This window comes from Salvelinus fontinalis, chromosome 23, assembly GCF_029448725.1.
Source record: "Salvelinus fontinalis isolate EN_2023a chromosome 23, ASM2944872v1, whole genome shotgun sequence".
Lineage (NCBI taxonomy): Eukaryota > Metazoa > Chordata > Actinopteri > Salmoniformes > Salmonidae > Salvelinus > Salvelinus fontinalis.
The window spans coordinates 42,442,749-42,468,512 of NC_074687.1; the positions used below are offsets into that span (position 1 = coordinate 42,442,749).

Consider the following 25,764-nt stretch of genomic DNA (forward strand, 5'->3'; position numbering starts at 1 on the left):
CATGTTTTCATTTCCCTTACAATAAATGTGATTAGCAACAGAGTAATAGTAAATAAAAGTAACAGCTTCTTTTTACAAAGTAAAACATGAAAGAGAATGATATCAACCCACAAGGCGCACATTCAAATGATTTGGTTTAAACATGAGCCCCAACGCTGACAAATAGGCATAAACTCATCACTGCACTATTGTTTTTCTAAATTAAATCAACCTCTTCTCCCCCCTTGTCGTTCAACTAGGCCTAATTTTGAATTCAATTGTGAAGTAGAGTGCACAATTATCGCCCATTCATCCATTTGTCATTCATTCAGTGAGGACAGAGAGAGACTCATTAGCGCCTGGCTGAGCAAAGGCTCTAAATCATTTTCTGTTTGTGATTTTTTTTAAATGAACAAATGATCAATGCAAAATACAAACATTAAAAATAAAATAAATCAGGTAAGGAGCAGGAGGTTGCTTTTTTTTTACAAAATCAAAACATCAGTGGCCGTTGGCAGTTCTAGTGTTAAAGGACATTGGCGTTCTTCAACTAGATGTTGACAGTGGTCCCTGGCATTGTTTTCCAGCCATGCGATCTAATCAATCATCACTTTGTTATTAAGGAGCAGACTAGCGTGGGGCCTCTCTCTTTCGGCTCAGAGCTGTATCTGTACATAACCCCACCGCCAATGACTGGGCATCAATGAGAAAGCACGTACTAGTTCACTATGGGATATCACAAGTAAACATACATCTTCATACAGTATGTACCATTCATAAATCTTGTTATGCAACAAGTCATACAGCATACCATTGTGTGAAATGCCATAACCAGCTTAGTTGGGGCAAACAGAAACTAGCATCCATCCAATTTTTTTATACCTGTTTGAGTAGAGTAGACAGTAGAGAGTAGAGTAATACTTTATTGATCCCAATTTGGGAAATTGTTTTATGCGTCTGTGTCTATGTACTCGTCTGCACAATGAGTTTCCTTGCAGGAACAATAAAGTTAGAATTGAATTGTAGCATGAAGAATAGCTTAGGTCCCGAATCGAACTGTATGCATTCACTTCCCCCGTGATGCAGCCAAATGGAGGAGTCAGACAGTGACTTATGAATTAATAATGCATGGCGGGGAAGAGAAAAATGACTAGGGGGGAGAGGAGAACGATGACAAGAAGCTATTTGGGCCCGGAAATGCAGTAAATAAGATGTTTCTGTGAGGCCTTGTCAGATGCTCCAGGAGGACTAGTTGCCTAGGCTAGCTCATTTCTGATGGTAGAAGGATTAATATGCAGTGGTGGCTCAGAGAGCGGGAGAGGAGAAAGGGCGATATATAATAAGATGCAGAAATATGATCATGTGTGAGGGTGGTAGTAGTAATGTGTGTGTGGGGGGGGGCTGAGTATGTCTATTCGGAGGTGTCAATGTGTGTTTGTCAGTGTGTCCCCGTACCGTGCAGAACTGAATGCCTCTGACACTGTTGCCCAGCTTGTCCAGCGGAGGAGACCAGCACATGATGCCCATGACATTGGGGACCACCAGAAGGATGCCCCCCGCCACGCCCGACTTGGCTGGCAAGCCCACCTAGAGACACAAAGATACAGGGAGAAGTTACCCACAACTCTGTGGACATCAGGGCCCAAAATGTAAGAAGTGCATTATCTAGGATAAGCTCCCCTTATTCATTATGATCTAAGACAAAAGTGATCAAATATTAACAGTCATACTCAGACTCAAGGTGAATACAGGCCCAGAGCATTATACACACTAAGAGTGAGTGACAGACAGACACACAGAGTGAAAGTAATGAAGGAAAGCATAGGACCTACAGCAGGAATTAACTAGAGTCAGCCGCTGGGCCAAGTTTTTCTTGAGAGGATGGTCTGGGGAATAATTTGTAGACTGCAAATTGACCACAAGAAGCGCAAACAGATATAATATTTGACTAATACATAACCATTTCAAACCTTGTTTACATTTGTATACGATCACGTGTCTCCCTATTATGCGTGGGAATACTTGATTGGATAATCGCGCAACATCTGATTGGATAATCCTCCATCGGGGCTATAGGTAGACCATTGACCTGGTTTGTTCTGGCAAGGACAGCGACTGGAGCCCAGTGGAGGGCAATCGGGGACATTGTGGGGCAGAGACAGGATGGATGGGACTAAAAGGGTCGTATTGGGCAGGAGGAAAAGGCAGATTTCGTCAGAGTGGCAGTATTGGGCAGAATAAGCTGTGCTTTAACTGGACCACAAATGTCAATGTTGTGGCCTGACACTCAAGGTACATCTCAATAGTGTAAAATGGCTTCCTTTTCTTGTCTCCTCTCTTTCATCTGCACTTTTCTGGAAAAAAACAGGCCAGGTGAAAGCAATTTTTTTTGTCAGAGCAGATAAAGAACGGGAGACTGTGGAACATTTATATACAGCAGTGTTGTGTTGTGGTGCTATATGAGCTATGGCGGTGAGGGACAGTATACTCACGTGGAAGGCGAACTGGCCAGAGAAGTCGTACATGCCGCAGGAGTGCATGAGGCTCAGCGTGTCACGCACTGCCTCCGGGCTCAGCACGCGCTCGCCCGTGATTGGACAGAAGCCGCCGTTGGCCAGGGTGGCCGCCATGACGCTGGCGCTCTCGCAGGTCACCTCGATGGAGCATAGCTGGAGGGACACAGACAGTTACAACACAAATGTAAGATCAAGCCAAACAGTTATAGTGAAAGAAATACATTAATATAGAACATGCACACAGAATAAATACACTGCTCAAAAAAATAAAGGGAACACTTAAACAACACAATGTAACTCCAAGTCAATCACACTTCTGTGAAATCAAACTGTCCACTTAGGAAGCAACACTGATTGACAATAAATTTCACATGCTGTTGTGCAAATGGAATAGACAAAAGGTGGAAATTATAGGCAATTAGCAAGACACCCCCAAAAAAGGAATGGTTCTGCAGGTGGTGACCACAGACCACTTCTCATTTCCTATGCTTCCTGGCTGATGTTTTGGTCACTTTTGAATGCTGGCGGTGCTTTCACTCTAGTGGTAGCATGAGACGGAGTCTACAACCCACACAAGTGGCTCAGGTAGTGCAGTTCATCCAGGATGGCACATCAATGCGAGCTGTGGCAAAAAGGTTTGCTGTGTCTGTCAGCGTAGTGTCCAGAGCATGGAGGCGCTACCAGGAGACAGGCCAGTACATCAGGAGACATGGAGGAGGCCGTAGGAGGGCAACAACCCAGCAGCAGGACCACTACCTCCGCCTTTGTGCAAGGAGGTGCACTGCCAGCGCCCTGCAAAATGACCTCCAGCAGGCCACAAATGTGCATGTGTCTGCTCAAACGGTCAGAAACAGACTCCATGAGGGTGGTATGAGGGCCCGACGTCCACAGGTGGGGGTTGTGCTTACAGCCCAACACCGTGCAGGACGTTTGGCATTTGCCAGAGAACACCAAGATTGGCAAATTCGCCACTGGCGCCCTGTGCTCTTCACAGATGAAAGCAGGTTCACACTGAGCACATGAACACATGTGACAGACGTGACAGAGTCTGGAGACGCCATGGAGAACGTTCTGCTGCCTGCAACATCCTCCAGCAAGACCGGTTTGGCGGGTGGGTCAGTCATGGTGTGGGGTGGCATTTCTTTGTGGGGCCGCACAGCCCTCCATGTGCTCGCCAGAGGTAGCCTGACTGCCAATAGGTACCGAGATGAGATCCTCAGACCCCTTGTGAGACCCTATGCTGACACATGCACATGTGTGGCCTGCTGGAGGTCATTTTGCAGGGCACTGGCAGTGTACCTCCTTGCACAAAGGCGGAGGTAGCGGTCCTGCTGCTGGGTTGTTGCCCTCCTACGGCCTTCTCCACGTCTCCTGATGTACTGGCCTGTCTCCTGGTAGCGCCTCCATGCTCTGGACACTACGCTGACAGACACAGCAAACCTTTTTGCCACAGCTCGCATTGATGTGCCATCCTGGATGAACTGCACTACCTGAGCCACTTGTGTGGGTGGTAGACTCCGTCTCATGCTACCACTAGAGTGAGAGCACCGCCAGCATTCAAAAGTGACCAAAACATCAGCCAGGAAGCATAGGAACTGAGAAGTGGTCTGTGGTCACCACCTGCAGAATCACTCCTTTTTTGGGGGTGTCTTGCTAATTGCCTATAATTTCCACCTTTTGTCTATTCCATTTGCACAACAGCATGTGAAATTTATTGTCAATCAGTGTTGCTTCCTAAGTGGACAGTTTGATTTCACAGAAGTGTGATTGACTTGGAGTTACATTGTGTTGTTTAAGTGTTCCCTTTATTTTTTTGAGCAGTGTATATATGACAGTCAAACGTGAGTCTAGGGCATTGCGTACTCAATTCTTCTCCTGTCACAATATTGCCCCCACTCTGGATGAAAACGTACTACACTATAATCAAAATAGAGTGTATGCATAGAGAATGAAAACAATACACTATGATCAAAGTACATGTAAATGCATAGAGTATAATGTACCCAGTACAACTACTTCTCTCTCTTGTCCTTCTATGGTTTTAGGAAAGGCTCCAGGTTATGTGAGTTCTCAGTGGGCCAAGGCAAACATTACCAAAGGACCAGCATGACCGGAGCCTATACGTCAGTGGGCTGCCAGCGCGACACCAGAGACGAAGGCTGTCAACACCCAAAGGGATGTGACATCAAAACACAGCTATCCCATTACACACATGCGTGCGCATGCACACGTTTCCCTTCTCAGCCAGAGAAGCACATGAACAAAGTCAGTCACCAGACCCAGAAAGAGAGAGAGGGAGGGATAGAGGGGGATTCCCAATCCAGCCATTACAATAAGCCTGTCCTCCCCATTTCTCCCTCCACTGGCAGTGTGTAGTTGTTGTGGGCCATCTGTCTGTACGTACCTGGAAGTAGAAATCCAGAATGGACGTCATGTCTGTCCCCTCAGGAAAGCACTGCAGAGAGAGAGAGGAGAATAGAAAATGAGGAATGAACAGACAGATTACATCCATGCAATATATTTTGACATGACTGACATGCTGTTCTGTATTTCAGCAATCTTAGATTATACATTGGACAGAAACAGAGAGAGAGCGAGATGGCTAAAGTTCCGTTACTCCTTAAGGAATGATAGAGTAGCTCCTAAATCAAAATAAATACAGTTGAAGTCAGAAGTTTACATACACCTTAGCCAAATAAATTTAAAACTCCGTTTTTCACAATTCCTGACATTTAATTCTAGTAAAAATTCCCTGTCTTAGATCAGAAGGATCGCCACTTTATTTTAAGAATGTGAAATGTCAGAATAATAGTAGAGAGAATGATTTATTTTAGCTTTTATTTATTTCATCACATTCCCAGTGGGTCAGAAGTTTACATACACTCAATTAGTATTTGGTAGCATTGCCTTTAAATTGTTTAACTTGGGTCAAACGTGTCGTGTAGCCTTCCACAAGCTTCCCACAATAAGTTGGGTGAATTTTGGCCTTTTCCTCTTGACAGAGCTGGTGTAACAGAGTCAGGTTTGTAGGCCTCCTTGCTCGCACACACTTTTTCAATTCTGCCCACAAATTTTCCATAGGGTTGAAGTCAGGGCTTTGTGATGGCCACTCCCAATTCCTTGACTCTGTTGTCCTTAAGCCATTTTGCCACAATTTTTGGAAGCATGCTTGGGGTCATTGTCCATTTAGAAGACACATTTGCGACCAAGCTTTAACTTCCTGACTGATGTCTTGAGATGTTGTTTCAATATATCCACATAATTGTCCTCCTCATGATGCCATCTATTTTGTGAAGTGCACCAGTCCATCCTGCAGCAAAGCACCCCCACAACATGATGCTGCCACCTCCGTGCTTCACGGTTGGGATGGTGTTCTTCGGCTTGCTTTATGTTCTTTCAAACATAAAGATCGTCATTATGGCCAAACATTTCTATTTTTGTTTCATCCGACCAGAGGACATTTCTCCAAAAAGTACAATCTTTGTCCCCATGTGCAGTTGCAAACCGTAGTCTGGCTTTTTTGTGGCGGTTTTGAAGCAGTAGCTTCTTCCTTGCTGAGCAGCCTTTCAGGTTATGTCGATATAGGACTCGTTTTTACTGTGGATATAGATACTTTTGTACCTGTTTCCTCCAGCATCTTCACATGGACCTTTGCTGTTGTTCTGGGATTGATTTGCACTTTTTGCACCAAAGTACGTTCATCTCTCGGAGACAGAACGCGTCTCCTTCCTGAGTGGTATGACGGCTGCGTGGTCCCATGATGTTTATACTTGCATACTATTGTTTGTACAGATGAACGTGGTACCTTCAGGCGTTTGGAAATTGCTCCCAAGGACGAACCAGACTTGTGGAGGCCTACAATTTCTTTCTGAGGTCTTGACTGATTTCTTTAGATTTTCCCATGATGTCAAGCAAAGAAGCACTGAGTTGGAAGGTAGGCCTTGAAATACATCCACAGGGACACCTACAATTGACTCAAATTATGTCAATTAGCCTATCAGAAGCTTCTAAAGCCCTGACATCATTTTATGGAATTTTCCAAGCTGTTTAAAGGCACAGTCAACTTAGTGAATGTAAACTTCTAACCCACTGGAATTGTGATACAGTGAATTATAAGTGAAATAATCTGTCTGTAAACAATTGTTGGAAAAACTACCTGTGTCATGCACAAAGTACATGTCCTAAACGACTTGCCAAAACTATAGTTTGTTAACAAGAAATTTGTGGAGTGGTTGAAAAACGAGTTAATGACTCCAGCCTAAGTGTATGTAAACTTCCGACTTCAACTGTAAATACTTTCCCCCTACTAGCACTGACTTTGCTGCTAGCTAAAATGTACTTTCTATGATTGAGATATGTGGCTTTCCCCCCAGCTACAGTATCTTAAGATGAATGCACTAACTGTAAGTCGCTCTGGATAAGAGTGTCTGCTAACTGACTCAAATTTCAACGTAAAGGCAGCTCTCCGACTTGAGTTGCACAATGGGAACAGCAAACAGTGCCAAGTAAGAGAACAGGGAGGATAAGAGGAAGTGTAAAGATGAGGGAGAGATAGCATCACGGTTCTGACCTTCTTTTCTTTCAGGTAATAGCCGATAGCGAAATTCCTGTCTCCTGACTCACGCTCCGACTGGAATCTGGGTAACAAAGAACACAACAAAAGTTAACAGTCTACACCCATGTGAGTTGGTGTGTTTTCTTTCACCACATTCCTTCATTGCATCATAATTAAAAACCCTCTTCCAAATGAGATCATGAGCCTACTGTGATTAACTTCTGTAAACATCCAAACTTTAGACTGCATGCCTGCAGTCTAAACAATGACGAATAATGGAGGAGGGTCCGGAAAGGAGGAAGAGGCCACACAAAGGGGCTGCATCTGAAATGGCATCCTATCACCTATTTACTGCATTACTTTTGACCAGGGCCCACATAGTGCACTGTATACAGTGCATTCGGAAAGTATTCAGACCCATTGACCTTTTCCACATTTTGTTACCTTACAGCCTTATTTTAAAGTGGATTAAATAAATGTTTTTACCCGTCAATCTACACACAAAACCCCATAATGACATAGTGAAAACAGGTAAAAAAAAAGGTACAAATTAAAATCAGAAACACCTTATTTACATAAGTATTCAGACCCTTTGCTATGAGACTCAATTTTGTTCAGCTGCATCCTGTTTCCATTGATCATCCTTGAAATGTTTCTACAACTTGATAGGAGTCCACCTGTGGTAAACTCAATTAATTGGACATGATTTGGAAAGGCGCACACACCTGTCTATATAAGGTTCCACAGTTGACAGTGCACGTCAGAGCAAAAACCAAGCCATAAGGTCTAAGGAATTGTCCGTAGAGCTCTGAGACAGGATTGTGTCGAGGCACAGATCTGGGGAAGGGTAGTGGAAATGTTTTGCAGCATTGAAGGTCCCCAAGAACACAGTGGCCTCCATCATTCTTAAATGGAAGAAGTTTGGAACCACCACAACTCTTCCTAGAGCTGGCCGCCCGGCCAAACTGAGCAATCGGCGGAGAAAGGCCTTCTGACAGCGCTCCAGAGTTCATCTGTGGAGACGGAACCTTCCAGAAGGACAACCATCTCTGCAGCACTCCACCAATTAGGCCTTTAATGGTAGAGTGGCCAGACGGAAACCACTTCTCAGTAAAAGGCGTGTGACAGGTCACTTGGAGTTTGCCCAAAGGCACTTAAAGGACTCGCAGGCCATGAGAAGTGGGACTGGGAGACTCCCAGGGACTGGGAGACTAGTTAGGATTGAGGGAAAGATGAAAGGAGCAAAGTCCAGAGACATCCTTGATGAGAACCTGCTCCAGAGTGCTTAGGACCTCATACTGGGGCTAAGGTTCCCCTACCAACAGGACAACGACCCTAAGCACATAGCCAACAAAACACAGGAGTGGCTTCGTGACAAGTCTCTGAATGCCGTTGAGTGGCCTAGCCAGAGCCCGGACTTCAACACGATCAAACTTCTCTTGAGACCTGAAACTAGCTGTGCAGCGACACTCCCCATCCAACCTGACAGACCTTGAGAGGATCTGTAGAGAAGAATGGGAGAAACTCCCCAAATACAGGTGTGCCAAGCTTGCAGCTTCATACCCAAGAAGATTCAACGCTGTAATCGCTGCCAAAAGTGCTTCAACAAAGTACTGAGTAAAGGGTCTGAATACTTATGTAAATGTGATATTTCAGTAATACATTTTATTTGTAATAAATGTGCAAACATTTCAAACAATCCGTTTTTGCTTTGTCATTATGGGGTATTGTGTGTAGATTGATGAGGGAGAAAAACGTTTTAATACATTTTAGAATAAGGCTGTAACGTAACAAAATGTGGAAAAAGTAAAGGGGTCTGAATGCACTGTAGGGAATAGGGTGCCACTCTCTACTTACGTGGCGTTGCTGAAGCCTACATACTCATTTCCTGCCATCTTATTCAGGAAGTTCATGACCTGGAAACGAAACAACGAAATCAGTTAAACTTTTTTTTCTAATATACATTACCTAAAACAACCACAAAAATACCTCATACAACTCCAAACAGCTGCCACAATGCACAAATAGTTGTACTAAACTTGAGTTTACTTACATAGTCAAACTTCTCAGCATTGCTCGCGCCCTGCTGAAAAGTAATAGAAAAGGTATTAAGTCAAGTTTGTTGGACAAAGAGAAAATATTTACGGCAGAATGAAAGTGAATACATAAGCCTTGGCTTAAATAATAACAATACTGTCATACACAAAAACTAATGATCAGTTTGATGCATTATAAATGCAAAGTTAACTGAGCTTCGGTGAAACCTAGACAAACATACACAATTCAACATGGGTGAAGAGAATCTGACGGGTGTTAAATAGTTAAAGAGAGAAGTATAAGGAATTTATAGAGTCAATAGACAGTTAATGTGTGGGCTTTGGTTGGAATCAAATTAAAGAAGATGATCTGTCATAATCACATTTTGTATATAAATGTAACACTAGGGCTGGCACAATTACATATAACCGTGTAACCGACGGTTATGGTTACCATATAACCAATGGTTATGGATGAAGAATAACCATCATTCCCATTAAAAAATAGACTATAGCAGTTATAGTTATCAGAATATATACATACACACATTCTTGAAATATTTTTTGGGGCGCCATTCGTGCGGTTGACTCCGTTTCTGCCATAACATGGACTCTTAACAACATGAAACTTTTTTGCCCCTTGCTGAAGCAAGAAAGGTGTTGTAGCAAACGATGAATAAATGTGCTTGGAACATCTAACCCTGGCAATAGGTCATACTTGCATAACTCTGATGATAGAGATAAATGTGCGCAATTGTTCTGCATGGAATAATCGGAAATGGGTAGTTCTGACAATGCTCTTCAACAAGTGATGATATTAAAACCAAAATAGTTATCAAATTTATTTAACAATCCTTTGAAAGTGGCACGTAAGCTACCTGTCAATGGTTTTAGCGGAGCCTGCGGTCTCCTTTCACCCAAGCAGCCAAGTTGTACACTCGGCACCATATTGTGATGTTTTATTGATAATCTATTTGCCTGGTAAACTCATGGGTACACTCGTAATAGCTGCCTCGTATTGTGACGCAATAATTTCCATGGTAATGTAGAATGTTCATTGAATTTATGTTAAAGATGCACTATGCAAAAGCTGCTCTGCCATTTCCTGATTGCTAAAATTCTGATAGTTCTCCTAATTTCAGTTTATGTGACAAAACAAGCAAATATAGTGTATAGTAAAAGAGGCAAAAACAAAACTTAAAAATGGGAAGCATAGAAATAACTCACAGTAGCACAGATCTACCACTTCTTTATGAATTTGGTAGGGTCGCCCAAAAGGTTACATATTGCAGCTTCAAATGTGGCTCATGTTATGGATTTTTTGTAATGTCAGTTGAATCAACAAATCACACTTCCTATTTGAACGGTTATTACAGAGACTGCAGTCATTTGGCTGTCCAAAAATTTTCATCCAAAATCCCATGTCCGTCACAGCCCTATTTAACACTTATTTTAGTGCCGTGCATTGTGTGTGTGTGTGTGTGTGTGTGTGTGTGTGTGTGTGTGTATTATAGGCTAACACGTGTCCTGTGAACAGCTCTGGGGATCAGGAGGGCTTATTAGCATGGAGTGTTGATAGCCTGGGAGACTAAACAGAAGAGCAGGAGGTAGAGAGGGAGCAATGGAAGGCACAAGGGAGAAAAAAAAACGATCTTCCTTGTTACTTGATCTAGTATGCTCTTATTTCTTTACCATTACTGGCTTTGCTAGACATGGCCAAAACAAAAAGGCATGCATGTCTATTGACCTCAGCCTGCTTCATATATTCAGAGAAAAATACTTCACTTCCAGACAGCATTCTAACATATGTATCGGTAAACATAACCAAGTAAAACAATAAATTACAGTGGTATGTTGAAAGAGATGCTAAATGGGGCTATCGATGCATCTTTTCTAACCGGGCTTGTTCAATGAGAGGGGATGGTGGGGGAGGGAGAAAAGGAAGAAAAATTACCAACGTCATTTACCAACGACATGGCAGCGGTGGTCATAATATCCCACCGTTCCTAAGTCTGCAAAATATGCAACAACATACACAAAAAAAAAGACACAAGAAGCCATCAAAACCATGGTTACATAGTCGGGGTGTGGCCCCGGTGCCATTGTCATGGACACACAGTGGGGTGTGTAAGCCCAACATATTTCCTGTGAGTGGTGTAATCAGCTCTACACTATGCTATATGATGCACATGCGGGTACATACTGAGAGACAGAGCATTGAGAGGGACACAGACATATTTCTCTACTAACTGACACATAGACGACAAGTAAAGACAAAACCACTGGATTTTTCGACGTTTCACAGGCAAAATGTATGAACAGAAAGAACCCACCCACATTATATGACCCTGTCAATGAATGGAGGAGAATGCAGCTTGCTCAGGAGTAGCTGTTCTACTCGCAGTGCCTGTGTAATGTTGTGGAAAAACTCGCATGGGAATAAAATGGACACCCAAGACAAGGTAACACAACACCTTTCAAATCAACTTCACCCGATAAAAACATATACCTTTCAGTGTGTGTGTGTGTGTGTGTGTGTGTGTGTGTGTGTACAGTATGTGGTGTGTGTGCTCCTGATTCCATGTAGAGGTACGTGAAGGCGTAGCCTCTCCGTGGGTGTGTGCGCATACTCTGTATACACTTAGCTGTTTGGTAGGCCAACATGCGGGTCTCGATTTCCAGCCGATTCGAGTCCATCAGTCACACACCACAAAGTCTGGTAGGACATACACTAGCACTTGGAAAAGTAATGGACATCTCCATCTGTTTATCATTTGGTGCATAATATTTAAACGAAAGGGGGGGTCAGTATAATGGATGAGTTGTTTCACGAAATGGCACCGGAGGCTTGACCAATTGGGCTATTGTGTACATAATGTTTCTGCCACCGTCTCTTATGACTGAAAAGAGCTTCTGGGTATCAAGACAGCGATTACTCTGCTCGTACTGGACGAACATTTTTTCTTTAACGAATCAGACGAATAAAAGGATTTACTTCAGGCACCCGACAAGGCCCAAATCCCCGTCATTCGCATGAAGAAGAGACGGAGATATCGGGGACGTAGGTCAGGCTGCCTTGTAAGGTTCTGAAGGCGAGTGGGTAATCTGCCTCTACTATCAGTCCTATTAGCCAACGTGCAATCATTGGATAATAAAATGGATGAGCTCCGATCAAGACCATCCTACCAACAGGACATTAACTTTTTAGGGATAGGGGGCAGCATTTTCACTTTGGATGAATAGCGTGCCCAGAGTGAACTGCCCAGATGCTAATATATGCATATTATTATTACTATTGGATAGAAAACACTCTGAAGTTTCTAAAAAGGTTTGAATGATATCTGTGAATATAACAGAACTCATATGGCAGGCAAAAACCTGAGAAGAAATCCAAACAGGAAGTGGGAATTCTGAGGGTGGTCGATTTTCAACTCATCGCCGATTGAAATCCCAGTGGGATATGGATCTGTTTGCACTTCCTACGGCTTCCACTAGATGTCAACAGTCTGTAGAACGTTGAATGAAGCTTCTACTGTGATGTTGAGCCGGATGGGAGCTGTTTGAGTCAGTGGTCTGGCAGAGAGCCAGGTCCTGGTCACGCGCATTCCACATGATATCGACTTGCGTTCCATTACTTCTATAGACACAAAGGAATTCTCCGGTTGGAACGTTATTAAATATTTATGATAACAACATCCTAAAGATTGATTCTATACTTAGTTTGACAAGTTTATTCGACCTGTAATATAACTTTTTGAAGTTTTCGTCCGAAGTTTGCCTGGACCTGCACGAGCGTTTGGATATGTGTACTGAACGTGCTAACAAAAGTAGCTAATGGGACATAAATAATGGACATTATCGAACAAAACAACAATTTATTGTGGAACTAGGATTCCTGGGAGTGCATTCTGATGAAGATCATCAAAGGTAAGGGAATATTTATAATGTAATTTTGTATTTCTGCTGACTCCAACATAGCGGAGAAATGTTGTTTCTATCTGAGCGCCGTCTCAGATTATTGCATGGTTTGCTTTTTCCGTAAAGTAAAAAAAAAATCTGACACAGCGGTTGCATTAAGAACAAGTGTATCTTTAATTCTATGTAAAACATGTATCTTTAATCAAAGTTTATGATGAGTATTTCTGTTATTTGATGTGGCTCTCTGCAATTTCTCCGGATATTTTGGAGGCATTTCTGAACATGGCGCCAATGTAAACTGAGATTTTTGGATATAAATATGCACATTATCGAACAAAACATTGTGTAACATTATGTCCTATGAGTGTCATCTGATGAAGATCATCAAAGGTTAGTGATTAATTTTATCTCTATTTCTGCTTTTTGCGACTCCTATCTTTGGCTGGGAAAATGTCTGTGTTTTTTGGACTTGGCGGTGATCTAACATAATCATATGTTGTGTTTTCGCTGTAAAAAATGTTTTTTAATCGGACACGATGGATAGATTAACAAGATGTTTATCTTTCATTTGCTGTATTGGACTTGTTAATGTGTGAAAGTTACACATTTCCCAAAAATATTTTTTAATATGCCGCGCTGCCTTTACAGCGGAATGTTGTCGAGGGGTTCCGCTAGCGGAACGTGTGTCCTAGAAAGGTTAAAAACTGTCATATCTTATGTTTCACCGAGTCATGGCTGAACGATGACATGGATAACATACAGCTGGCTGGGTATTCGGTGCATCGGCAAGATAGAACAGCTGCCTCCGGTAAGACAAGGGGTGGCTGTCTGTGTCTATTTGTAAATAACAGCTAGAAATCTAATATTAAGGAAGTCTCAAGGTTTTTCTTGCCTGAGGTAGAGTATCTCATGAGAAGCTGTAGACCACACTATTTACCAAGAGAGTTTATCTATATTTGTCACCACAAACCGATGCTGGCACTAAGACCGCACTCAACAAGCTGTATAAGGCCATAAGCAAACAAAAAAATGCTCATCCAGAGGCGGCGCTCCTAATGGCAGGGGACTTTAATGCAGGGAAACTTAAATCTGGTTTACCTATTTTCTACCACCATGTTACATGTGCAACCAGAGGGAAAAAACACACACAAAAACAACTCTAGACCACCTTTACTCCACACACAGAGACACGTACAAAGCTGTCCCTCGCCCTCCATTTGGCAAATCTGACCATATCTCTATCCTCCTGATTCCGAAAGCAGGAAGTAACAGTGACTCGCTCAATATGGAAGTGGTCAGATGACGCAGATGCTAAGCTACAGGACTGTTTTGCTAGCCCAGACTGAAATATGTTCCCGGGATTCATCCGATGGCATTGAGGAGTACACCACATCAGTCACTGGCTTCATAAATAAGTGCATCGATGACGTTGTCCCCACAGTGGCCGTACATACATACCCCAACCAGAAGCCATGAATTACAGGCAACATTTGCACTGAGGTAAAGGGTAGAGCTGCCGCTTTCAAGGAACGGGACTCTAACCCGGAAGCTTATAAGAAATCCCGCTATGCCCTCCGACGAACCATCAAACAGGCAAAGCATCAATACAGGACTAAGATCGAATCGTACTACACCAGCTCCGACGCTCATCGGATGTGGCAGGGCTTGCAAAATATTACGAACTACAAAAGGGAAGCACAGCTGCGAGCTTCCCAGTGACACAAGCGTACCAGACAAGCTAAATGACTTTGAAGCTCGCTTCGAGGCAAGCAACACTGAAGCATGCATGAGAGCATCAGCTGTTCCGGACGACTGTGTGATCACGCTCTCAGCAGCCAATGTAAATAAGACCTTTAAACAGGTCATCATTCACAAGGCCGCAGGGCCAGACCGATTACCAGGCCGTGTACTCCAAGCACGCGCCGACAAGTGTCATCACTGACATTTTCAACCTGTCACTGACTGAGTCTTTAATACCAACATGTTGTTTCAAGCAGTCCACCACAGTCCCTGTGCCCAAGAATGCTAAGGTAACCTGCCAACCCGTAGCACTCACGTGTGTAGCCATGAAGTGCTTTGAAAGGCTGATCATGGCTCACATCAACACCATTATCCCAGACACCCTAGACCATCTCCAATTTGCATACCACCCCAACAGATCCACAGATGATGCAATCTCTATTGCACTCCACACTGCCCTTTCCCACATGTACAAAAGGAACACCTACGTGAGAATGGTATTCATAAACTACACCTCAGCGTTCAACAACATAGTTCCCTCAAAGCTCATCACTAAGCTAAGGACCATGGGACTAAACACCTCCCTCTGCAACTGGATCCTGGACTTCCTGACGGGCCACCCCCAGGTGGTAGGGGTAACACATCCGCCACGCTGATCCAAAACACGGGGGCCCCTCAGGGGTGCGTGGTCAGTCCCCTCCTGTATTCCCTGTTAACTCATGATTGCAAGGCCAAGCACAACTCCAACACCATCATTAAGTTTGCAGATGACAACAGTGGTAGGCCTGATCACCGACAACAATGAGACAGCCTATAGGGAGGAGGTCAGAGACCTGACAGTGTGGTGCCAGGATAACAACCTCTCCCTCAACATGATCAAGACAAAGGAGCTGATTGTGGACTATTGTAAAAGGAGGACTGACCACGCCCCCCATTCTCATCGACGGGGCTGTGGTGGAGCAGGTTGAGAGCTTCAAGTTCCTTGGTGTCCGCATCACCAGCAAGTGATCAAGGTCCAAACACACCAAGACAGTCGTGAAGAGGGCACGACAACGCCTATTCCCACTCAGGAGACTGAAAAGATTTGCCATGGGTCCTCAGATCCTCAAAAAGTTATACAGCTGCACCATCGAGAGCATCCTGACTGATTACATCACTGCCTGGTACGGCAACTGCTCAGCCTCTGACTGCAAGACACTACAGAGGGTAGTGTGTACGGCCCAGTACATCACTGGGGCCAAGCTTCCTGCCATCCGGGGCCTCTATACCAGGCGGTGTCAGAGGAAGGCCCTAAAAATTGCCAAAGACTCAAGCCACCCTAGTCATAGACTGTTCTCTCTGCTACCGCACAGCAAACGACACCGGAGTGCCAAGTCTAGGTCCAAAAGGCTTCTTAACAGCTTCTACTCCCAGGCAATAAGACTCATGAACAGCTAATCAAATGGCTACCCGGACTCTTTCTGACAGTGAGTGGCGGGTCAACGACACGCCTGTTCCCAGATCTGTTTGTGCTTTCTTACCAACTCCTATAGTCAATGTCACACCAATGACCATAGGAGATGGGGAGAGCACACAAACAGATCAGACCAAACAACATACGTGTCCTATAGTCCCAGAAAAAGTAGCCTAGTCCTCAGAGGAGCACCTAGAACAAAGGTCAATTCCACAACAAAACAAGCCTCAGATGAATGTTCAACGAGTCTCAACAAGCAACGAGAACAGACAATCACTTCTGTGATGTTTGCGTTTACTCTGTTCCTATTGGTCCATCCTCTCCAAAGAGCAGACAGATGGGGTGACACCCTCCTGTCCTCAGGAGCCGAGAGACGACAACAGTGAGAAGATGAGAGACAGTTTATTAGGTCTAGACAGGTGTGGAGAGGCACAGAAGCCTGCGGTTAAGCTAATGACTACACTCCTAGGAAAAAAAAGGTTACAAAAGAGTTCTTCGGCTGTCCCCATAGGAGAACCCTATATTTTGTGTTTCATGTAGAACCCTCTGTGGAAAGGGTTTTACATGGAACCCAAAAGGACTCTACCTAAAACCAAAAAGGGTTATCCTATGGGGACAGCTGAAGTATCATTTAAGGTTCCTAGTATCTTTTTTGTAATAGTATAGCAAACCTCTTAGAGGGACACCAAAAGCTAGCACTAGCTTCTCCGATTGATCAGCTCAGGATCAATGCCTGTTTAAAGAGGAAAGATTGGTTCACTCTCTTTTCATCATGGAAACAAACAAGTAGATGGAATAAGCTTAGCGGCTTTTGAAATATATTTGACAAGTCATGCTTATTTAGTGGAATTAAATTAGTGCGTGAGTAAATTTGTTATGCATCTTATTTATCACACGTGCATATCATACAGATGCAGCGCCTATGAGTGAAAAATCTGTCAGACAGCACAATAGTTGCTGCTCTAGGTCCTCAAACAGCTCTTTCCTTGCTGCTGGAGTGAAAGGTGCTTTAATAAACCCAATCATTGCGTAACTTTAGAGTTGACTATTATTAGTCAAGGCAATCACCTTTAGACGATTATTATTTCTCAACTAGTAATTGAAGCACGCTTCTTATTCGCCTGTGCATAGGTAACAGAAGGCAGGTTTCCGACCATATCCGTGGCATTTGGAAGTCTCCCATATGCCATTGAAAGCAGTAGCCTATTTCTCTCATGTTCTATTGGTTTTCAAATCAACTTTATTTCATTGTCCAGTAGCCAAAGGCACAATCCTAGTCAAATTAGCAACCCATGCTAGTCTTTGCATCTTTAGATCTCCCCTCTTTCACACTTTCTAATGGATATTTTCATCTCTGTGGTTTCCCACTGATTGCATTGTGGAATGAACATCCGCGCCTAGCCTACTGCCTTGTCTGCATTGCTGCGCTTATAATGTGAAGATATAATAGTTTATCAACATTTTAAGCTAAATGTTCTGATCTGTTGTATCAGCCTCATTGCTTTTTAACGTTGTTTCATGTAGCCTACTGCTTGTATTACTTTGGAATCTATAGTCCCACAACTGTCCCAGAGTCGGTTTGGAATAGGCTATTTCTTTCTCGCCAAGCTGACCAATAGAATAGGTCATCTTTTCTACTATAGGGGATAGTAGATTGACATAGACTAGTGATTTGACTGTTCGTTACTCGTCTTGTTGGCTGAGGGAAAGTACATGTGGACAGTTACTCTAACATCTTCAAAGTGCGCATCGGAGTTCGGTAAGAAGGATGCACGTCGTTGCATCCTCAAGTTGCATGTTCTGTTCAAATGAATTACCCTAATCTAAATGGGATTTCTGTACTTCCGAGCACCGTGTGTGGACGGCCTAACCAAGTTACGCACCCAATTCATATGGGTCTGATAAATGTAAATGCTGCCAGGCAAATGTCCAGTGCCACATTTTACTAACGGAAATCCTGCTTGGCGGGCTCAGCTAAAGTGCTCCATGATCTCTCTGACATAGCTTCGTCTGTTTGTGTGTGTGTCTGCCTTTCTGTCTGTGTGTGTGTGTGTGTGTGTGTGTGTGTGTGTGTGTGTGTGTGTGTGTGTGTGTGTGTGTGTGTGTGTGTGTGTGTGTGTGTGTGTGTGTGTGTGTGTGTGTCTTTCTGTTTGTCCATTCAGGTTATTATCACCTGGGGCGGCAAAATCATGTCCCAGTGTGGCTGCCCTAAATCCCTCTCAGGGAGGATTACGACAGGTCTTAATCGCCATGGCAATCACCTAGCAGTCGACTTCATGCCTCTCTGTTAAGTCAAGAGGTGTTCTCTCAGACAAACACACGATGATGATGATAACAAACTAGGTTAACCCCCTTGAGGCATTCCAAACGTTATCCGTCTAACAAACTGACCCGGACTCTGTTTTTATCAATATCGCGAGCAATAACAGACTAAGCTAATTTTGTACATACCTACAGTAAAAAAAAAATAGAAAAACAATCTACCAAATCTATTAATTTATAATGTTTATTACTTCTCCCTGCCATTATCATTCACCTAATTGCTAACATATGATGGGGTCCCTGGGTAGCCGGTGTGCCATGACCGGGGCCCCTGGGCAAGAAAAGGTTGAAGACCCCTGTGTTAGATCGCGGCGCTCGTCACTAATCAAATATCGACGCTGGGACAGAGTGAACAAGGCAAATGTACCTTATCTGGGCAGGAGGTCATTGGTATGAACTATGAATGAGACAGACAGTCAAAATACACAGAAACACAAGTGGATTCTTACCTTTATCAGTGAGGTGCAAACAATAGCGCCGGCGTTCACCATGGGGTTGTGGGGCTTATCTGGAAGAAAAAGAGAAAAAAAGACATACAATAACTTAAAATATTGATTACAAATCTCAAAGACCTAGAGTGGGAAGGATTCCTTGCAGAGCCTTTTCAAAAATGTACTACGGTATCGGTTATAAATGCTTGCTACGAAGAATGTTGGAGTGACGTGCCTTTCGTTGTAAAATGACATACAAATTCATAGAACCATATCAAACACAGACCACTGTCGACACTAGACAATCTATTCATAATTTTGCAAACCTTTTTTAAATGTATTGTAATGAAATGGATATGCAAATGTGATTTGGCATAGAGCGCTGGGAACAGATGCAAGCCTGCACTTGAATCAATCAGGTTTGTTATTCAAACATGACAGACCAACACTTTCTCTCTGACTACTTAAATACTAATGACATTTGTTAGGGGCAAAGTGAAATGAACACTAAACAAACAACATGATCTGGGTCCTGCTCAATGTCCAAATGTCAAGGCTACTTCTCTCGCTGCAGTGAGTCTTAACCTCCTTACATAACGGTCACCAAATTGACATAGCTATCCTGGCACCTCCACCAGGGGATTCTGAGAACAGTGGCACATGGCCCATGCAGACAGGGGATGATAAAGACCAGGGCCCGTATCCACAAAGTGTCTGAAAGTAGGAGTCCTGATCTAGGATCTGTCCATATAAAGCACATTTATTATGATCTAAAAGGCTAAACTGATCATAGATCAGCACTCTTACTCTGAGAAGCTTTGAGGATATGGGCCCAGATTGCTACTCAGATGTGCACCAGCGCTAAGGATTATGGGGTTTCAGTGACTGAACACAACCCTGAGACAGTTACAGTGCCTTCAGAAAGTATTCATACCCCTTGACTTAATCCACATTTTGTTGTTACTGCTTGATTTAAAAATGCATACAATTTATAATTTTTACCACCCAGCAAATGTATTGAGAATGAAATTAAGAAATCTCCTGAGTCAATACTTTGTAGAAGCACCTTTGGCAGCGATTACAGAAGTGAATCTTTCTGGGTAAGTCTCTAAGAGCTTTCCACACCTGGATTGTGCAATATTTGCACATTCATCTTTTCAAAATTCTTCAAGCTCTGTCAAATTGATTGTTGATCCTTGCTAGACAACCATTTGTACGTCTTGCAATAGATGTTCAATTAGATTTAAGTAAAAACTAACTCAGACACTCAGGAACATTCAATGTCTACTTGGAAAGCAACTCCAGTGTATATTTGACCTTGTGTTTCAGGTTATTGTCCTGCTGAAAGGTGAATTAATCTCAGTGTCTGGTGGAAAGCAGACTGAACCAGGTTTTCCTTTAAGATTTTGCTACTGAAAAACTCCCCAGTCCTTAATGATTACAAGCACACCCATAACATGATGCAGCCACCACTATGCTTGAAAATATGGAGAGGTACTCAGTAAAATGTTGTATTGGAATTGCCCCAAACATAGCATTTTGTATTCAGGACAAAAGGTTAATTGCTTTGCTACTTTTTTTAAAACAGTTTTACTATAGCGCCTTGTTGCAAACAGGATGCATTTTTTTAGGAATATCTGTCAATTAGGTTAGTATTGTGGAGTAACTACAATGTTGTTGATCCATCTTCACTTTTATCCTATCACAGCCATTGAACTCTGTAACCGTTTTAAAGTCACCATTGGCCTCATGGTGAAATCCCTAAGCGGTTTCCTTCCTCTCCGGCAACTGAGTTAGGAAGGACGTCTGTATCTTTGTAGTGATTGGGTGTATTGATACAGCATCCAAAGTGTAATTAATAACCTTACCATGCTCAAAGGGATATTCAATGTATGTAATAGGTGCCCTTCTTTGTGAAGCATTGGAAAACCTCACTAGTCTTTGTGGTTGAATCCGTGTTTGAAATTCACTGCTTCACTGAGGGACCTTACAGATAATTGTATGTGTGGGGTACAGAGATGAAGTAGTAAAAAAATCATTTTAAACACTATTATTGGACACAGAGTGAGTCCATGCAACTTATTATGTGACTTGTTAAGGACATTTTTATTCTGGTATTTACACATTTGTTTTAATTTTTGTCCATAACAAAGGGGTTGAATACTTACTGACTCATTTCAGCTTTTCATTTTGAAATCATTTGTAAAAAAAAAAATTCAGGCTATAACACAAAATGTGGAAAAAGTCAAGGGGTGTTAATACTTTCTGAAGGCACTGTAGAATACGTCATTACATACTGTATCTTTCTTATGACGAGCGCAAATTTAACACAGTTGTCAAAATGTCAGTAGGAACTAAATGGGAGAAAACGTATTGAAATGGAGGAGGTAACACCTGAACATATCCAATACAAATGTATAGTTTTTTAATGTTTGCTCTGATTTACCAGCACAGGCATATCCCATTTCTTGGGGTGAGGAGGACAGTGAAATGTATCCTCCATTTGGTAGTCAAATGTGTTGAGGGAATGAAGGTCACCTTAACTTTGACTACATAATGTGTGTGTAGAAAAACATTGAGGTTTCCATATGGCCAGCTAGGACACACACACACACACACACACACTGTTGGGACTCTTGACAGGTTCTCTTTCTTCTATTCCTGGGTCACCATTGATCTTTCTATTGGTATTCTGAGGGAGCTAGATGTAGAATCGTAGGTGGAAAAGCAAGCAGGAGGACACTGTGTGAGACCCCCGACTCCTCATCATACATCAGCCCACCCCTAGTGAGCAGAGGGAGGGAATGGCCTCTGAATCATTCAAGTTTCATCACGTCGTCATAGCAACAGTTGTCGAAAGGCCAAGTTGGATTGAAAATAGACTAAGGCGGTTGGGGTTTGTGTGGTGCAAGTAAGGGCCTCTACCCACTCTTTTTATTGGTAATGTCAACATTTACAACCAATCAGCCCGCCTTGTATTCCGCGGTGGATGCGTCATCAGCTGGAGAGCAGTTAGAAAGCAGTGGCATTTGTAACCGTGTTGGATGGATGATGACGCTCGAGGCATCGATGTGTAGACAGAGGGGACTGGGGAAAGAGACATCCCTTGTGGGCTCTTCATCAAAAGCACTTAAGAGGTAAAATAATCAAACAAAGGGGATGGCGAGAGGACGGGGGACGGGGGCATTCAAAGGCAAAGTGGCTATGGCATACTTTGATCTATGACCTAGCTACGTCATACTGCTCAGAAAAATATTTGTATTTATTTATTTTAGATGTCTGGACACTGCGACACAGTGATGCTGTACCTGCCTATTTACCTGACCTGTAATGATTTGAAATAACATTTGATGACAGGGATACAGAATTTAACGGTGTGATCTGGATTCAACATTATTGTGATTTGGATTCAAACTGGTCCCTGGCGTGACCTGAGGAGCTTTCCCCATTCTGGTCATTCTAGTCTAATTCTGTGCCCCAGCAGGATCAGCGCTGAGAAACAAAGCTGTGTGTGTCCCTCCCAGCTCACCGTCCTCGTCCAGGAAGAGCTTGTTGAAGCGCAGGCCGCTGGGCTCCTTCCCGATGAAGCGGTGCACGTACTCGGTGCCGTGGTCGTGCACGGCGATGGCGTACTTCAGCGGCTTCACACACGACTGCAGGCAGAAGGGGACCTTGGTGTCGCCTACCGTGTGTCTGAGGAGAAACAAATGCAGGCTTAAGAACAGGTTAATCCAGTCCTGCTTCCCTGTTCTTTAAGGCTTCCTACACATCACAAACCAGATGCACCTTAATTGACTTTACGTGTCATCACGTCACATGATAACAGTGCTTCTCTCACATCCGTTTAAGGTAATAATAACACTGATATCACAAGAACGGCTTGAGGACAGTTAGAAATTGTTCATAAAAATATAATTTCAATGCAGATATTGGCCTCAACTCTGCCAAGAACCGCTGTGTGCATGCAGGAACTATTCAACTGGGGAGGTTTTCTTACTGAGGCTGAACACTAAAGCAGTGTGCAATATCTGGAGCGCATGATGGCTCTCAACACTGTATTTCAAACCATATAATCAAGTGGGGGAGGAGTGAGCGAGTTAACGTATTGTTAAAGAAGGTCACTATGACCAGACATCGTCACTCATGGGCCGTCATTAAAGGAGATGGGGAGAGGAGACACAGAAAAGTGAGAAGCTCAGAAGGGGGTGGAAGAAAGTGAAAAAGAGGTAGAGGGAGAAAGACTGTGGCGGATGGAATACAGAGGGGGGGGGGAATGCAGAGGGGGGGGGGAAAGAGACAGGATAGAAGGAAAGAAAGATGAAGAACAGAAATAGAGAAACAGAGAGGAAGAGGTAGGTTGAAAGAGAGAGAGGGAATAGATAGACAGAGAAAGACAGTAAGAGCGACAGAGAACGAAAAGGAGAGATGCTAAGGGGCATCCAGATAACTGCCCCTCCCTATTTAGTGCATCATGGTGTTTCAACATGTTTCAACAAAACACCTCATTCCAATGTTATCTTTAGGACTTTCTATCCTACAGCAAACATCATAAAGAGGAGAGATTGTGTGTTTATATGTCGGTAAACGACACTAACACCCCCTAAGATTGGTTGTTATTTTACCATATCTATTATCAATGAGTGCGCCAGAACTAAACTTCGCACCCCAAATCGTAATGTTTGGCTTCTACTGGAAGTTTAGCTGGCCCTTATCCCAGTTCAGATGGCCTTGAGATATCACATCACTGGGTAAATTTGCAGATGTTAAATAGCGGAAGCGTGTGCATTTTCAGTGTTGCCAACTGTTGACCAACTTACCAACTGTTGGTCTTCAAGATAATAATAATAACCCTGCCTCAATCACATGACAAAAGCTTAATGAGTAATGGTGTGGTGAGGCGCGAGTCTAACCTTTGTCCATCCACTGTACACAGAGACACGGCCCACAGGTCTGGGCTAAATTTGGCAAGCTGGGGAATGTAGTCTGCAACCTGCGGCGGAGAGAAAAATAGTTCCAACACCTGTTCGTGTAAGACTGCCAGCTCCCTTGACAAAAATACATAGTCTTAGGAGAAAAAAAAGGTGCCATCTAGAACCTAAAAACGGTTCTTCGGCTGTTCCCATAGGAGAACCCTTTTTGGTTCCAGGCAGAACACTTTTGAGTTCATGTAAAACCCTTTCCACAAAAGGGTTCGGCATGGAGCCAAAAAGGGTTCTCCTATGGGGACAGCCGAAGAACCCTTTTTTTCTAAGCGTGTAGAGGTAAGCGCACACAGAAGAAAAGGATACATAAGAAAACTCCAGCTACACACAAGGTCTGCCATTGACGATACCACAGAGGAGGTGGAAGACAAAGATAAAAGGTGAAAGAGACAGACTACAGGAACAACGAGAAGGATGGCGTCCACCCACCTCCCCCGGGATGGGCTGATTACCAACCTGGCCTTCAGTCAGATTTTTGGCACTCTCGTAGAGCTCGTCGATGTGAGAAGAGAAGGACTGGAAGTCGGGGATGACAAACTTCTTGCGGAAGGCCTGGGTGAGCAAGACTATGTTGCTCTGGACACATCTGGAGGCAGGAGGGTGGTAGAGGTTATTTGGACATTAGATGACATGAGTCCCTCTTTGCTCAGGTAGTTCACATGGAGCTAACATAGCCATGGTGAGCAACAAAATAGACACTAAACTGACAAACTTTTTTTTATAGTGATGAGTTCTGGCTTCTAAACTTGAAAATATAAAATATCCTTATTCATGTCACAGAGGGAGAGAGAGGAATGTAGAATGTTTACATTCTGTCAGAACATGTTATTGTTAGACATCAGGGATATATGGGAAGGAAAAGGGCCACAGTCTGGTACAAGTCAGGAATTTGGGCCGAGGTCAGGTCAGATGAAGTGTGAAAGAACATGCATTACTAAAGCCCTGTATAGCAACAGAGATGTACTGGCTGTTTAGGTGTGTAAGGAGGAGACTCAGTATAGGAGGAACGTTTAAATACCAGTGCCTGGTTAACTTAAGATAAACAAAACTCACTTACTGTAGCTTTGTGAGTGCTACATGAACATTCATAAAAGATGCTTATCTCAATGACCACAGTATATGGCCTACTAAAAAGAAAAGTGAGGTGGCAACTAGGGCAGTTTATCATTTTATTTTTATTTCATTTAACCCTTATCTAACTCAGTTGAGTAGAAATTATTGTTTACAATGACGGCCTACATGGTCCAAACCCGGACGACGTGCGCCGCCCTATGGGACTCCCAATCACGGCCGGTTGTGATACAGTCTGGATTCGAAACCAGGGTGTCTGTAGTAAAGCGTCGAGCACTGAGATGCAGTGCCTTATTCCTAAAGATCCTCTTCCATCCTTGAAGAACAAATCGATAACCATACTGTACCTAAAAAGGTTTGAATGCATGGTTTCTTGTAGGATACTGTTTTTAACATGCCGCCAGGCCTCAGGAGATCGTTGCTAGCCAATATTAGCATTTAACACATTGAAGGATATAACACCCAGGTGTGTCCAGGAGACAGACATCCCATATAGTTCCATCCCCATCCCTCTGCTGCAATCATTTACATACACGTCCCTCAGGGAGCTATAGGCTAGGCCTTGGAGACTCAGCGAGCAGGCTGCAGTTACAGAAATGTTCTAGGGACAAACTATTCCAGGGGGGGTGAATAACGGAAGGGTTGTCTTTAGGGAACCACCCAGAAAGAACTGTATGCGCACACACAAACTTTTCTTGTAACCACAAGGACAACTATTGTACAAGGCAGCACTTCCTCTAGATGCAGATGAAAACAGGAAG

The 25,764-nt window shown here is 43.3% G+C and overlaps 1 protein-coding gene across 4 annotated transcripts in view; it reads right to left on the reverse strand.

The window, feature by feature from the left end:
* The window catches only part of LOC129821359 (glutaminase kidney isoform, mitochondrial-like), a 61,882-nt gene that overhangs the window by 13,688 nt on the left and 22,430 nt on the right, over nucleotides 1-25,764 (reverse strand). For 3 of the 4 annotated variants that reach the window (XM_055878960.1, XM_055878963.1, XM_055878962.1), the window contains exons 4-13: nucleotides 24,389-24,518; nucleotides 23,861-23,940; nucleotides 22,480-22,643; nucleotides 18,969-19,027; nucleotides 9,104-9,136; nucleotides 8,908-8,966; nucleotides 7,066-7,132; nucleotides 4,900-4,950; nucleotides 2,472-2,648; nucleotides 1,435-1,566 (exon numbers count right to left, since the gene is read on the reverse strand). In XM_055878960.1, the coding sequence (XP_055734935.1) occupies nucleotides 1,435-1,566; nucleotides 2,472-2,648; nucleotides 4,900-4,950; nucleotides 7,066-7,132; nucleotides 8,908-8,966; nucleotides 9,104-9,136; nucleotides 18,969-19,027; nucleotides 22,480-22,643; nucleotides 23,861-23,940; nucleotides 24,389-24,518 (952 nt within the window). The remainder of the gene's footprint in view (nucleotides 1-1,434; nucleotides 1,567-2,471; nucleotides 2,649-4,899; nucleotides 4,951-7,065; nucleotides 7,133-8,907; nucleotides 8,967-9,103; nucleotides 9,137-18,968; nucleotides 19,028-22,479; nucleotides 22,644-23,860; nucleotides 23,941-24,388; nucleotides 24,519-25,764) is intronic. The other variant, XM_055878961.1, reaches the window with a different exon arrangement.